The 15,662-nt window shown below is 40.7% G+C and overlaps 1 protein-coding gene across 3 annotated transcripts in view; it reads right to left on the bottom strand.

The window, feature by feature from the left end:
• Positions 1-15,662, bottom strand: part of LOC117425592 (FH1/FH2 domain-containing protein 1-like) — a 56,027-nt gene that overhangs the window by 30,993 nt on the left and 9,372 nt on the right. For all 3 annotated transcript variants that reach the window (XM_034042642.3, XM_034042643.3, XM_058993897.1), the window contains exons 3-5: positions 14,163-14,227; positions 3,682-3,749; positions 1,569-1,674 (exon numbers count right to left, since the gene is read on the bottom strand). In XM_034042642.3, coding sequence (XP_033898533.3) covers positions 1,569-1,674; positions 3,682-3,749; positions 14,163-14,227 — 239 coding nt within the window. The remainder of the gene's footprint in view (positions 1-1,568; positions 1,675-3,681; positions 3,750-14,162; positions 14,228-15,662) is intronic.

Raw genomic sequence — 15,662 nt, 5'->3', positions numbered from 1 at the left:
AGCTGTCAATACACCAGGAGATCAGCATCATCATCATTAGCATTACTATCATTATTATTATTATTATTATTATTATTTATTTATTTCTTAGCAGACACCCTTATCCAGGGCGACTTACAATTGTAACAAGATATCACATTATACATTATTTCACATTATACAGAAATCACATTATTTTTACATACAATTACCCATTTATACAGTTGGGTTTTTACTGGAGCAATCTAGGTAAAGTACCTTGCTCAAGGGTACAGCAGCAGTGTCCCCCACTGGGGATTGAACCCACAACCCTCCGGTCAAGAGTCCAGAGCCCTAACCACTACTCCACACTGCTGCCCATCATTAATATCAAAACCTTTTCAACATTCTCAAATCAAAGAGTTCAAGGTTGGGACGGGTCAGTAATACAATGACTGTTTATAGAAACTATAGCCACTGCTGTGAAAAGATTTCCTTTGTAGAAAAAAAAAAGTATGTGAATCAAAATGATTTTATTATATAAATTCCCCAAAAATGCACCAAGCAAACCTCTTTCCTCTTATAACTATTTGGTTCAAGAACTTTAAAAGTGGTTTTATTGTGCGCGTGCGAGCACGTGCGTGTGTTTTGAGCACGTGCGTGTGTTTTGAGCACGTGCATGCGTGGTTGCGTGTGTGAGCACGAGCACGTGCATGGTTGCGTGTGTGTCTTACACATGTTCTACTGTGCCCTTTATAAAAAACACTGACATATTAAACAGATAACTTTATAAACGGCATCGCCAGCCTTGGATTGCTGTCCCTTTCGTTTCCCCCAGCAGCACACAGTTTGCCAGTGTTTGAAGTGCTGGGTTTCACAATGCTAGTTGTGTTTGAAGTGTTGTGTTTCACAATGGTAGCTGTGTTTGAAGTGTTGTGTTTCACAATGGTAGCTGTGTTTGAAGTGCTGTGTTTCACAATGCTAGCTGTGTTTGAAGTGCTGGGTTTCACAATGCTAGTTGTGTTTGAAGTGTTGTGTTTCACAATGCTAGCCGTGTTTGATGTGCTGTGTTTCACAATGCTAGTTGTGTTTGAAGTGCTGTGTTTCACAATGCTAGCTGTGTTTGAAGTGCTGGGTTTCACAATGCTAGTTGTGTTTGAAGTATTGTGTTTCACAATGCTAGCTGTGTTTGAAGTGCTGGGTTTCACAATGCTAGCTGTGTTTGAAGTGTTGTGTTTCACAATGCTAGCTGTGTTTGAAGTGTTGTGTTTCACAATGCTAGCTGTGTTTGAAGTGCTGGGTTTCACAATGCTAGCTGTGTTTGAAGTGCTGGGTTTCACAATGCTAGCTGTGTTTGAAGTGTTGTGTTTCAGAATGCTAGCTGTGTTTGAAGTGTTGTGTTTCACAATGCTAGCTGTGTTTGAAGTGTTGTGTTTCACAATGCTAGCTGTGTTTGAAGTGTTGTGTTTCACAATGCTAGCTGTGTTTGAAGTGTTGTGTTTCACAATGGTAGCTGTGTTTGAAGTGTTGTGTTTCACAATGCTAGCTGTTTTTGACGTGCTGTGTTTCACAATGCTAGCTGTCTGTCCCGGGACATTAACAGATCTTGCCTCTCAGGATGTAATTCTGGTAGTTCTGATCCGCCTCGGCTCCGACTTTAATGAGACACGTGAGCCCCTCCGAAATCACAAACTCCGGAACCAGGTCTTTATCATCCTGCATAGGAGGGGGGGGAAGAAAACAGCACATCAAACCAGTTCAATTATACTGGATTTGCATGAATTCTAACGTTAACCACTGATGAACAGTGCAAGTGATTTAACAGCTGGAAGAGAACACATGTGGAGTCACAAAGTGTGAAAAAATGTGGTGTTTTTCAAAGCTCGACCAAATAGCTCTTAGAAAAATACTACAAATTACATGGAAAATATAGCTAATGTCCTTATTTGATCACTTAAAAATCCCATTTCAATGTCTGCCAAAAGACGTGTTATTGAATAGAATAAAGTAATACCAGAAGTCGTCAAATTTAAAAATCCCATATTATGATTACACATTGGTTTTAATGAGAGCAGAAGAGAAAAGCCCCTCATGAAGCAGATCAAACGAGTGCTCTTCAATCTGTGAATGCCAATATGTACTCATCATTACAAGACCTGTCATGTTGTTTAAAAACCGGTCACCTTCTGGACTATTAGTTTGGATACATAAATAGGTTTTGCATTTTACTATGCTTTCCATTTATTACAATGCTTCGTCATGCTGGTATAGGACTTATCCTGCCTATAGTCCATGTGCATTACCAATACTCCTTCCCTATGCTTTACTACACCACTGTGAACCTTTTAGATGGGCTGCTAACTCATGCACACCCAGCATTTCTCTACCCATTTTATACAGGACAGAGGGACACAGCATTCAAAAGAGGTCATTTTGTTCAATTTTATCCTAATGTTGAAATTCTTTGTGGGGAATGCATGCAAGTCAGCTACACCCAAGTTATAATACAGGATTTTTGTACAGGATTTAAAAAACGATAGCTTGCTCACACTAACGAGTTACTTAGGAAGCTTGGAATGTGTTTCTCGTGCCACTGGGAAAAGGGGGCTGATGCCCAGACTTTGTGTTACAGATCGTTAATTGATTGATTTTTAATGTTTTTATACTGAAATCCAAAACTAAATATGATATCAAATGCTACTTCATGAATATTTAAACCTGAATTACAGACTGCTGGAACACAGTCTTCAGGCAAACTCCCCACTGCATAGTAAATGCATGACATAGGCAATTTGCCCACAGTGGAAAACCAGCCCCTAAATCAGTGCTTCCTAACCCCGGACCCCGTGTCTTCTGGTTTTCATTCCAACTGAGCTCTCAATTATTTAACTAGACCCTAAATTGAACTAATAATTTACTTAATTTGACCTTTTTACTTGTTTTCAGCTCTTAAACAGTATTTTAACATTTTATAAGTAACATGAACTCTGCAACTTTTTAGGAGCCGAGAAAAATTAAAAAGGTCTAATTTAGCAAATTATTAGTTCAATTAAGGGTCTAGTTAAGTAATTGAGAGTGCAGCTGGAATGAAAACCAGCAGACACAGGAGTCCCCAGGACCAGGATTGGGAAGCCCTGCACGAAGTCTTGGAACAGATAACATCGCTCCCTGGAGCCACCTGCTGGTTACAAGCAGCAATTACAGGAAGCTCATCAGTAAAATTATAATAGACTGTGGGCGTTATTTTTTTGCTTAGATATACTGTCACTCAGGCACCATATTTAATTTAATTGATTGTACAGTTAGTTTTTCCCCCACTTCTCCTTCTTCTGTTTGGGTTGGGTGCTTTGACAGAGAGCCACATGTAGAGGCTTTCAATCCACATGCAAATCAAAGACCTCCAAGTCTCGCAAAACATCAGCTCACTCACGACTCTCATGAAAACGCAGTGAGCTGGGCAGGCAGCTTTGTCTGCTTGAAACACAGCCAAACTAGCCCGATCATGCCCTTGTGGCTGAATGCCAGGTACTATACGTGCACCACACTGTATATCCCAGGGTCTCCTTTGGGCACCCTCTTCTCTTCCAGTTCATTCCAAGCACTTCCACAGTTATTCAATGGACCCTGCTGAAGATCAAGCCAATAACATCGGACCAGGCACTGGAATGGAAGAGACAAGGTTGCGTCCCCCTGCTTTAGGATTTTCACTGTTGAGACGAATACCTGAAATAACTGCTTCAGAGAGAAGAGGGATCGTCTCAGCTCGGGCCCATGCGAGTTGTACAGCTTTTCTGAAAAAAGAAATAATAAAATGAATATGAAATTTTAAAGATTATCTGACATAGCTTTTACAAACATCTCTGTTATGTCCCAGACCTAGAAATACTCAAACTGGTGCGATAGACTCACTGCCAACTGTGTCTGTATCCACTGTAAATGATATGCATGCATCTTTACAATGAACATATGAAAGGATAAGCTTAAGAGCAAGAAGCAAGAGAGAAGAGATCTCTAACTGACACAATCCAGAGGCCCCTCCCCTTCCATAGGCCCCTCCCCTTCCAGAGGCTCCTCCCCTTCTATAAGAAACCCCATGAAACATTGAACCTCATCCGCTTTCACTTGTACGAGAACGGACTGAGAACGACAAAGCGGCGTATCCTGGATTGGTTGCTTTCACGATTGACTGGGTCCCCTGTGTGGGCGTGGCATGCTGGCTTCTCTAACGCTACACTGGGGTGGACCTGGGTGTCCGTGGGATCAGGTGACGGAGGTGAATGTGTGCAGATCCATAGTGTTGAAAGCGATGTTGACAGGGGTGATGGACAGATGCCTCCAGGCACATGGTAAACCAGCAGCACCAGGAAAAAAACAAACCTGTCTTTGATATGGAGACGAGGGGTCAGACCATTAGAAGATGTCACTGTAGATTATCAGGGGTGTGGTGAGGGGTCAATGCAGGTCAACAGAAATGCTTACTAAGCTTGGGGCAAAGGGTCACCCACCCCCATTTCTGAAGCTTAAACTGAGTAAAGCAAGTCAACGTTTTTTCTACTCAGGGTGTCTGTCCTCTGTCTGGCCAGCAGGGGGAGCAATGTGCTCACACAGTGTAGTGACAGCTCAGAGCCAGGTTTGTGGATCCCATCTGGTCTTGCAGAGGATATGGTTAACATGCTCCCTCTGCTCAGATCCTAGGTATAAACATCTCAGGGTCCATATAAGGACATTCACTAAAACACAGCGAATGGCATCATTAGCAGAGATGGGGCTTCAGAGGAAAACACATTCTTCTACGGTACAAACTGCCAAACTAGCAGCAATCTTAATCACACACAGCTCTGCAGAACCACACCGCATTTCCACAGGCAGAGCCTTCACTGAACCCAGGCCAAAATAAGAATGCATAATTTAACACACAAAAGGGACTTCATGAAAAAGCACTTACCAGCATGCAAAGTTAACACCATGGTGAATCGGAATACTTCTCAGGCTTTTTTTTTATTATTATTAAAAAGGTTACTTGGAAACGCATTAGAACAAGTACTATCATGCATCGCTAATTAATGCCTAGTAGTTTAAGCAGCAGTTGACCTGTATTCATTTTGCAGAACAGCTGCAAAGACACGATCATCCTTACACCACTCACTCAAAACCTGAGGACTGCTGTTAAGAAGCATGCCACCATTCCATCAGTCCGATGAAGGAAAGGAAATAAACTCGCTCCAATGATAACACAGAAGAGTGACATCCTGGGGGTGCATCAGGGATTGCAGACAGGGCTGCACAGACACTGGGTGAGTCACCAGCGCTGCTTCAAATGCAGATAACATCACCACCATCAAATACCAGGGTTACATTTGCAACCAAACAGTTGTTTGATCTCCAGCACTAACCAGCCCCCCCAATGATATGGTAATTATACTTAAGATGCTTATCATTTGGAAAGCCCAGGCATTAATACTGCCAGCTAGTTCAGTTTCACCAGTACATCAAGGAACAATATTGTCTTTGCAAAGCGTCACATTTATCAACATCTCAGTAAATGGATACCTTGCCAATAGATAGAATCGCCCTGCCCTATGCATGTTGTGAACTCAAACCAGCAAAAATACACATCGATCATTTGAACTTCAACATATCTGTTCTGCAGCATACTGCAAACGGGAGTCAATATGAGGATTCATCTGGAATTCCTTTGTATAGAGCTAGTTTGTACGAAATGGCTTGCATTCGCCAGTTTGAATCATGGCAATGATGCCACACTAAGAGTAGCTTAATGCTATTATTCTTAAATAAACTGTAGATTATAAGAACAATATATATATTGCTTTGTATTGTATATATATATATATATATATATATATATATTGTAGGATGCAGTACGATCCAAGTTGACTTACACAAGAGCTTCAAGAAAGTCACTTTGGGATGGATGTCAGATTGTTATAGCATCCTATATGACATCTATCTATCTATCTATCTATATATATATATATATATATATATATATATATATATATAATATGTACAAGACTCTATATGTATCTTGTACATATATACCTCACGGGACTCCTAGCCCCAGTCTGAGGTAGTGTAGTAATATATGTACACTGCTGTTGGGCAACCTGCTGAGTGCCATCCACACAGTGCGTGATCTCCAGCTCTCCACCTCTCCACAGCAGGGGCTTGGATCCAGTCCTGCCCAGGCTATGATACAAACCTTAGACCTTCCAATGAAGAGAGCCAACACATTAGCACACCAGCAGGGTGCACCGCGCTGCAGTGCCAAGGTTTTCATAACTAATAAACATGCAAAACTGCTGAATTTAGCAATACTTAAAAGAAACACAATACATTCCATGACAAACGTTTTGACTAGAAGTCTTTCTCAATGTCTTCAGTGTTCAAATGAATGACAGAGACATTGAGAAAGCCTAGTCCAAACATTTGTCATTGGTTTTATTTTGTTTATTTTAGTGTTGCCAAATGCAGTGCCAGATTGAAAAAACAAACAAAACCCACTTTACCAGTGCTGCAGATCACACATGGAAAGCAAAACCCACTTTACCAGCTCTGCAGATCACACATGGAAAACAAAACCCACTTTACCAGCTCTGCAGATCACACATGGAAAACAAAACCCACTTTACCAGCTCTGCAGATCACACATGGAAAGCAAAACCCACTTTACCAGCTCTGCAGATCACACATGGAAAACAAAACCCACTTTACCAGCTCTGCAGATCACACATGGAAACCAAAACCCACTTTACCAGCTCTGCAGATCACACATGGAAACCAAAACCCACTTTACCAGCTCTGCAGATCACACATGAAAAACAAAACCCACTTTACCAGCGCTGCAGATCACCCATGGAAAACAAAACCCACTTTACCAGACTGCAGATCACACATGGAAAGCATGTCAGTGGAGGACAGTGGAGTAAAGAGACTTCCACAGATCCAAAAGGTTATGAGAAAACACAACAGCCAGAGAAACATACAGCACGATGCCAGCCTGTGTGAAAACCGTCTATCCACTACATTCATTCTTTCCAGAAATAACTTACACAAATTGATTATTTATTTGCTGAGTTTCTTGTCATTCTATTGAACCACTTGTGCAGCTTTCCACCAAATACAGAATTACGCAGATTTCGCTTCAGTGTAATAACAGCGTCAAACTATATAGAACAGGGTCTCACCGACTCAGAGATAATGGACTGTCCGAAGGCAGTTAAAGCATGGACAGTTAGTGTTGCGTGGTATACAACGAGGCCCAGGGGGTACACCTTTCCTTCCTACTGCCTTTCTACTGAAGAATGCCTCCCAGCTCGGGTTACAGAAACGACACGTTCCTCTCAGGAGCTCTGCAATGCGAGTGGCAGAACAAACACCACGGCGCACACAGGCACGCAGTTTGATTGTGCAGGATGTGGAATAATACAAAAAAACACACACACCAGCAATCTCCAGAAATGAAATCAGACATTTAAAAAATATTCAACAGGAAAAAAAAAAATCATTCACGACGTAAAAGGGTGCATGGATGGTTACAGAATGTTTCAAAATGCATTGTGTCACAGCAATAGGGTACAAAAAAAAAAAAAAACACACCACGGTTTCACACAAAAAATGCGGATTACTCTGCAACAGTCAAACATTTACAGTATATTAAATGCATGCTTGTGCTATATTAAAACAAGATAGCAACTGTATCACAACTAGGGTCTCTCTTATTATTAGCCAGCCTTTATTGCTAATAAGAAGAACAAGACTGGCTTCCTGTGTATTATGAGGCAGCCTGTCCCACTTCAGGAAGCTCTAGCTCGTCTGCACCAATGGCAGGCTTGTCTCAGCATGGCACTGTTTATCTCGTCTCTCTGCACACATGTGCACCATTAATCAGCGACAACAAAAAAGGAAACGGATGACCAGCAAGATTACAACGTTCTTGTAAATGTAACAGATCCCTTTTTAATTATTGAATGGAACAGCAGAAGATGGTATTAGGAAGTCCTGTTTACATTTACCCTTGCAATAGTTTAGTGTGTCACATAGTCTGGCTCTATCATTACAAATCTACTGATTAGGTCACATAGCCATACGGTCAGCCTAATGATAGATTATTAAAAAAAAAAATGTTTGCTTGGGTAAAGTAAAATTACAGATCTAATCCAGCCAGTTTAAAGTCAGAGTCTTTGATCTGGGCCCAGAACTATTGCAATCTCTTTCGATGTGAATGACCCTGCTTTGATGCCACCCAGATTGCTCAAAATGCCTGATGAACTTGATGGCAAAATACGATTAAATATTCCTATTTCCAGCAGCCTTAATCCACGCAAACGTTAGCCACTGTATTTTGCATGCAGTGTCTCTCTGTGTAGTATTTGCTACAGCTAGAACATAACTGAATTTAAGCATAGTTAAAGGAAATGGCATGCGAACAGTTTTGATTTGGGACATACAGTTTACTTAGAACCACCCTGAAAAACTCAAAGAAACTATTCCCTGCAGCATAAGCCACAGCTGGATTTTAGAGCATTCTACAGCAGTGAGCAAATCCCCCTGGACTGCATAAACCACCTATCAGTGGTGACAGCAGGATTACACCTACAAATACATGCGGAATGCAATCAAGTGGGATTAACCACTGCTGTAAAATACTTCAATAAAACAAAAGCAAAACACACCATCTGTAGCAGGGTACATCTTTATCAACCTCCAAGTAGACTGGCCCTTCATCTGTGCTTCTTATACTTCAGAATTTCTAATTGAGCGCTTCAAGTTCAAACAATGCACTAGAAGATCAATAGAAGAAAACAGACTCCTAGTGTGGTTTTCTATACCGGCGCTCAGATGTTACGCACCACGCAGGCAGGGAACGACAATCCTCATTTCCTATTATTTATTGCTCGCTCGCTTGCATATACATACGTGTTTCTATTCCCGAAACCAGCCCTTTCATTTTCTCCAGAGGAAGCCAGTAATGTACTTTTGCTGCGATGATGGAACATAAACAGGAAAAAGGTTCCCTAATTATTTCTGCACTCCGTTTCTACCAAAACAGCTCACAGAATTAAACAAACCAGAACCTGTAGTAACTCATCAAAACTGCTTCGTACAAAAGCTTAAAAAAAAAAAAAAAAATTCCCGCACATAAGCTGTGAACTATTTATAGAGACACAAGGAGAGACTGATTGTTCTGGAACAAATCTATCATCTGCTGTAAGGAAGCACCAAACTAACTCACAGAACATCCTTTGAAACAGTGGACTATCACCTGCTGATCAATCAGTTTAAAATGTACTGTAGGGTCATGCCATGACAAATCACCCCCAAAAAAGTTTGATTTTAAACAGTATCGTCTCCAATTTATACCAAACTTGGTTCTTAGGGCTGTTTCTGGCAAACAAGCTCAAATTGACATTTTTAGACTGATTAGGTGTAGGGGTTGAATGTTATAGAGGGGTAAAAATGTTGATGGGTACCCCCCCCCCCCCCCCTTAACGTTAACCAACATTTTACTCAAAAATGGTTTGTGGGAGGTGTCATTTCATTGGAAATCACACAGCAAATTCAAAAAAGGTATAAGACATTTGAAAGAAAACAAGAGGAAGTTACACCTTAACAAAGTTTTTGACCTTTGACCTTGGGGTGAAACCCTAAAAATAAAAATCTCAACATTTCATTTAAATCAGATGACATGAGTAAATTAATAATACATCAAACTAGTGGGGGGAAAAGTCAGCGCCTTTTATTCCTGGTGAACAGTGACTTTTATGTGACATGGAGATGTTACTAGCACTGCTCTCATAGTACTGAAGTAAAGTATGGAAGATGTTAATCAAGGTTTTGCACTCAATTCAGAAGTTTCATAATCAAGATCTCAAAAAGACACTGTGGAGAGAGAGAAGGGGTGTGACTGGTGTGACCTTTGTTGCAAAAAATTATTTTTCAGCTGGAATAAAAGGTGCCTTTTTCCCCACCGATAATGTGTTATACATTTACTCATGTCATCTGATTAAAATGAAATCGTTTTTTAAAAATGGGGGGCAGGTTAGGTTTAGATTTTTTCAAAGCAAATAAAAAATATTACCTTCCTGAAATTTTGCACAGACAAAGCCGAAACCATGTCCTTTTCTTGGTACATTTTTGAGATTTCTAATTTGGAGGTTTCACCTCAAAGTCAAAGGTCACAAATGTTGTTAAGGAGCATCAAGCTTCCCAAACAACAATAACATTTGTATTAAATACATCACTTGTTGTCGCAATTCAGAAGAAAAACAACAAAAAAAGGGTTTAATGAGCTTGAGCTGTTGCCAGAGTCTCCTGATAACAGAAATATGAAACATACCAGGGATATCTGACTATCCAAACATTGAGCATGTCTGTTTAGTTTTACTTCAGGATACAGAGGCTCCCCATTTCATCCGTTATCTTTTCCCTTCACAGAACTACAGCAAAGAGAAATAAACAAATACTCTCTGAACACACAGGCAGTGTCCGAACCCTGGGACCGCGCTTATCGCTGCACAGCCCGGAGCAACACACGTACTGCAAAGGGATCATAACAAAGGCGTAAGAAAACATTTTCTTACCTCTAAACTGACCATCCAAACAAGTTCCATGCCCTTATTGTACAGTTGCTAGTTCAGTTTGGGCTTGGAATCTGGTGAAGTCCATACAACCAGACACCACACTGCAGATTCACTTCCTGTGCAACAGTTATTAGGACCCCACCTGAAACATTACACTGCGTGGTGTCAGGTCGAATCTAAATACCTGCTGCACAGGGAGCAAATCCACAATATGGTGTCAGGATTAAACTGCTTCATTCTGTCTGGAAATCTAAACTGTCTACTTGGGGGGGAAAAAAACAAGAAGAGACTTGCAAGACAGCTGTTATGCCAAAAGATTTTTTATAATCCGCTGTAGTTTAGGTTCCGCTCGCACCCGGGTTGTTCCTCGAGCGGGCTTCAGTTCAGTTTCTAAACTTTAAAAACATAGCCTTCTTTATTGCCAAGGTCACTTGAAATAGTGATGTCAAACAAAATGGGTTCGTCTTGTTCAGCCAGAATCTACCCTTACTGTTGTTTCACACTTTGTTTTACTTTGTCTCTGAAGCTTTACACCTACTGTGCTTTATCAGAAAGCAGGCCGCATTGACAGTCCAGTTTGTTTTCATTCCCCAATGTATTTTTGGCAGTTGGGCACAAGATTATCCCCCCACTCCCCTAGTATGACATCACTTTGACTTCTAGTCAAGTCTATTAAGCTTCTTTCAATATTCTTTTCTTATTACCTGAATACTTTGTTGTGCAGCTGTGCTGTTTGGAAGAGTTCAGTGCGTGCAAGTATTACTTGCACCCTCTCCTTGCTCTATAGTAAGACTCCCTCACAGGGGCGACACTGTACTGTATGTCTTTTAAATGTAGTGTGTATTGAATGTGAACACAGTTCTGCGTTGTCTGTATCACACAGGTGTGTTCTGCTTTGTCATCCCAAGTCTTGGAAGTTTGTTTAAATAGCGCTAAAGAACAGGGAATACATTCGAGTCATTATGTGAACCATTGTCCTGAAAGCACGCGGTTGCCCATTTAAAAACACTGGCACACCCAGCGCAATCTCTTTTCTAAACAATGCAGTATCTGCTGTTGAATGAGGGAATACACCTTGAACTGGCATGCACAGGGCTGGACAGAGCGCAGAGGAACAACACAAATAAAACTGCATTGTGAAATAGGAATGGTGAAACACAACAGATCTAAAAAGAGCACCACCATTGTTTAAGATACTAAAACAGGATGCTCCCCGGCCTTTTTACAGATGTTTATGTAGTGAAGAGACTCTGTGGTACAAGGCTTGGTTTTAAATGACCTTGGTACACAATAGACCCTATTTTAACCATCTGAATTCTAACCCTGCCGGTTTACAGAATGTCTGGACGGTTCTGCTTTGTCTCCAGACCTGTCAATAAACTGAAAGGTACTGGGTCCAGTCTGGTGCTGCAACAATCTGCATGATTGCAGTTTCTTTCTTTCACAATTCCCATTATCCTCAAGTTTGTGTTAGGTACTCTACTTCCTTCCTTGCACACTAGAACAAGGCAAAAATAAATGAATCAGTCAAGCAGACAAATGTTCATGTTTGTGCACTGAAACTGTCCGAAATGCTTGTCCACTGAACTGGGATTCCTATAGATTTACCTTAACAAATGAATAGGTTTTTTTTTATCAATAAAATGCGACATTCAAATATGTTTTTGTTCTTCAAAAGCAGAGATCAGCACTCAGACAGGGAAGTTAGCAACAACCGAGTCAAATGTCACACATTGCTGGAAATGCAGAGCACGCTCTGTGGTGAACAATCTGTGCAATGTTATAAAAAAAGAAATGCCAACTTTAAATTAAATGAGAAATTTTGATACAAAAATAACACATGCAGTTTCCCCTTAAATCACATAAAGGAAAATCTGAAGAGACTCTGTGGTCAGCCCCACACCCTATTTTAAGGTTTTCTGATGAAAATGTGCAGAGTTTAGGGAAAAAAGCATCTCATTTTGGGGGCTGAATCAATCCCTGTGTAATGAAATCCTCTGCACGAGGCCTGCTTAACTGACTTGTGTAGGGAGCTGTAGGTCATGCTGTTCCACAGCAATGCTCTGAATCGAGCAAGTCTTGGAAAAGAAGCACAGTTTCCTTTTGCAGCTGAAAAATAAGTCAAAAGGAATCTACTGGAATAGACACTAAGCTCCATAAACCAAGGTTGATTAGTTACAAAGATCCTTGCTTTGGACAAAGCATGCACATTACTGATCACCTCACGCAGACCTTGATGTAAAAATGAAAAAGGTCTTGATAAACTACGCCAGCTAGTCACGGAGTAAACACACTCCTGCCCTGTGTTTATTGCCATAGCAACAAATGATTTTCACTACAATTACTGTATGTTACTGAGGTTTCCTCAAGCACTAAGACCACATGAACTTCCCCTTAGTGCTGTGAAGCTAAATCCATATACGAGAGACAGAGAGAGAGAGAGAGAGAGAGAGACAGAGAGAGAGACACAGAGATAGAGAGAGAGAGAGAGAGACACAGACAGAGAGAGAGAGAGAGAGAGAGAGAGAGAGAGGTTGATTATTCATTGAGCACTTATTCACCTTGTATTGGTTGTGAAGTGACAATGATATGTTAAAGGTATGTTAAACATACTGAAGCATTGGGAAGTTGGCTCTTTGAGCAAAAACTTATATACATACAGTAGAACTTCAGAGTTACGAACACCTTAGGAATGGAGGTTGTTCGGAAGTCTGAAAACTGAATCTTCAATGGTTTTATTTAATGTGCACACCTGCTATCTACACCCTCAATCTGGTGAATAATACAAGGGTACAGCACAGTAATACAATACTCATATTGGTATGGTTCTAAAGTCTTTAACACAGTGCTATAAATGGAGAAAAGGCTACATTTAAGTTACCATTGAAATCGTAACTGTAGCACAAACACAGATTTAAAGGTCCATGAAAACCTGGGTTAACATTGTGCTTGTTTTAAACAAAATGCATTCCTGCAGCTTGCTCAGTCATTCAGCCTCCTTTGGATTGGGGAAAAAAAAAAAACTGTGCTTTGTTTAAAACTACAATGTTCCAGTAAAATTGCCTGTACTTGCTTTGAAATCTGCCTCCCCTTTTTGGATACATTTGTTGCTACAGTAATTTTGCCTTCTCTGTGACCAGCATGCCTCTTATAGGAGCGCCTATGTGGTTGCATTACACTCATGGTTGAGTGATTGTGTACTTCAGGTTAAAAGTGGTGTGTTCGGTAGACCGGTCAGTTCATAATAGATATAGATATAGATAGATACACACTAGGAAAACAAGGCAATAAGGTTCCAATGGGCAATTCACGTGTTTTAACATCAAGACCCTGGCCTGAATTAAATAAAAAATGGCACCACATTAACCATTACAGAGTATATCCGATTTAACCAAGTCACAAAACTATTTCCACAAACAAAAAGTGAATGTTTGTAGGTGCAATCCGTCATTAGAGTAGCTATGTGGTAAACTGCTGAGAGCTTACCTACACTGTATACTGCCATAGCTGATGCACCGAATAGCAATGCTGCACTGAAAGAAGGATTTATACATCATCCTGGAGGTATTTTTGAATGAAACTGAACCAGTATCTTCTACCCACCTAGTATGGCATGGACTCGAACAGACAGCTGGGTCCGCAGGATCAGCACGGGCTTCTTCCCCTTGCTGTGAAGAAAACAAGAAGGGAAATACAACACTCAGCTATTTCTGTTAGATATCAAAATGAGAAACGGGTTTGACCACTTTTGTATGATTGTTCAAGTTCTGGATAAATACAAAAAAATACGGACCTTTTATAATTTATAATCATAATGTGATTTATATACCACTGCTGCCCCTGATGTAATGCTATTACACACAAACAAGCACTACAGACTGCTACCGTAGCTGTACAGTAGCTAGCACATTTCTAAGTGAATGAAGTTAGTGGAAAGTTTAACCACCACAACCACATTTCAACAATGTCTTTAGTTACTGAACTGGGCGTTCCGGAGCATGGTTACAGCCAGGTCTTTGGTTGTTTAATTTAACCTAGTTGTTCCATTCAATAATTATGGTTTGAACAAGTTATCTGGAATTGGATCTAAAAGAGCACCACAACTGAGCACCACTGATCCAGACAGCCCAGCTGCGGGACGGCCCCTATGTTGTTTGGTGTCCAAGCAGGGACAGCGTGTGCAGTAACTAACTACGAGCAGTGCATTCGTGATCCACTCTGTTAAAGTGTGACAGAGAGCACAATGATTGTTTCAACATGCAAACCACACAGAGTATTGCTATAGAGGCTTGTAACGTGACACTAGGGTCACTGAAGGGAGAGCACAGCCCCACCTGGTTAATAATAATCCCATGACCATCATGGGATTGTATTGAAGCAGGTGGAGGTCAAAATATCTCAGAATTACTCAAAGCAGCAGCCAATTGGCACTATGGTACAAATGATACAACGTAATGATTGTAAATCATAAAATGGTAAGGGATAGAAATAAGAATCCCATTGCATAGCAGTTTGATCCATTCCTGGTTTCACAAGGAGTTTAATATGACACACCTGAGCTTGTTACCTATACACTGAGGCTAATCAAGCTTGTATTAAAACCCAGAATGGATGAAACTGCTATACAGTAGGAGTCTTGTTTCCATCCCTGGCACATATGTAGCTATATGTCCTTTAAATTATGGTTCTTATAAAACACATTTCAATGCACACTTGAAAAGCATTTTTCATATTTTATTTCCAAGTTGCTACACGACTCCCTTTCCTGCTTTTATAATCCACATACACTAATTAATAACCTCCTGCCAGGTAGCTGACAGGTTCTTAAGCAGAGTGGTAATTTACACTGAGCAATGGAAATGTACTAACCACCTGCTTCAGTCTCATAACACAGCAGACTCACACTGGCCCAGTGGTAAAGAGTCATTTTTTTTCTACTGTCCCAGGCTGCGACCCACACAGTTCCATGGCTTCATGGTATTTAGAATGCTTCCCATATGGTGCGCAAACACTCCCATATAAAGAAGCCAGCAGTGCCTCCAATGGATCCCAGCCCTTTACTAGGGATTAGTTCCCAGTACAGAAAATCAAGGAATCAATAAC

Source organism: Acipenser ruthenus, chromosome 20 (genome assembly GCF_902713425.1).
Source record: "Acipenser ruthenus chromosome 20, fAciRut3.2 maternal haplotype, whole genome shotgun sequence".
Lineage (NCBI taxonomy): Eukaryota > Metazoa > Chordata > Actinopteri > Acipenseriformes > Acipenseridae > Acipenser > Acipenser ruthenus.
Note: the sequence above shows the minus strand (reverse complement) of the source record. Positions and strands in the feature narration are given on the sequence as shown.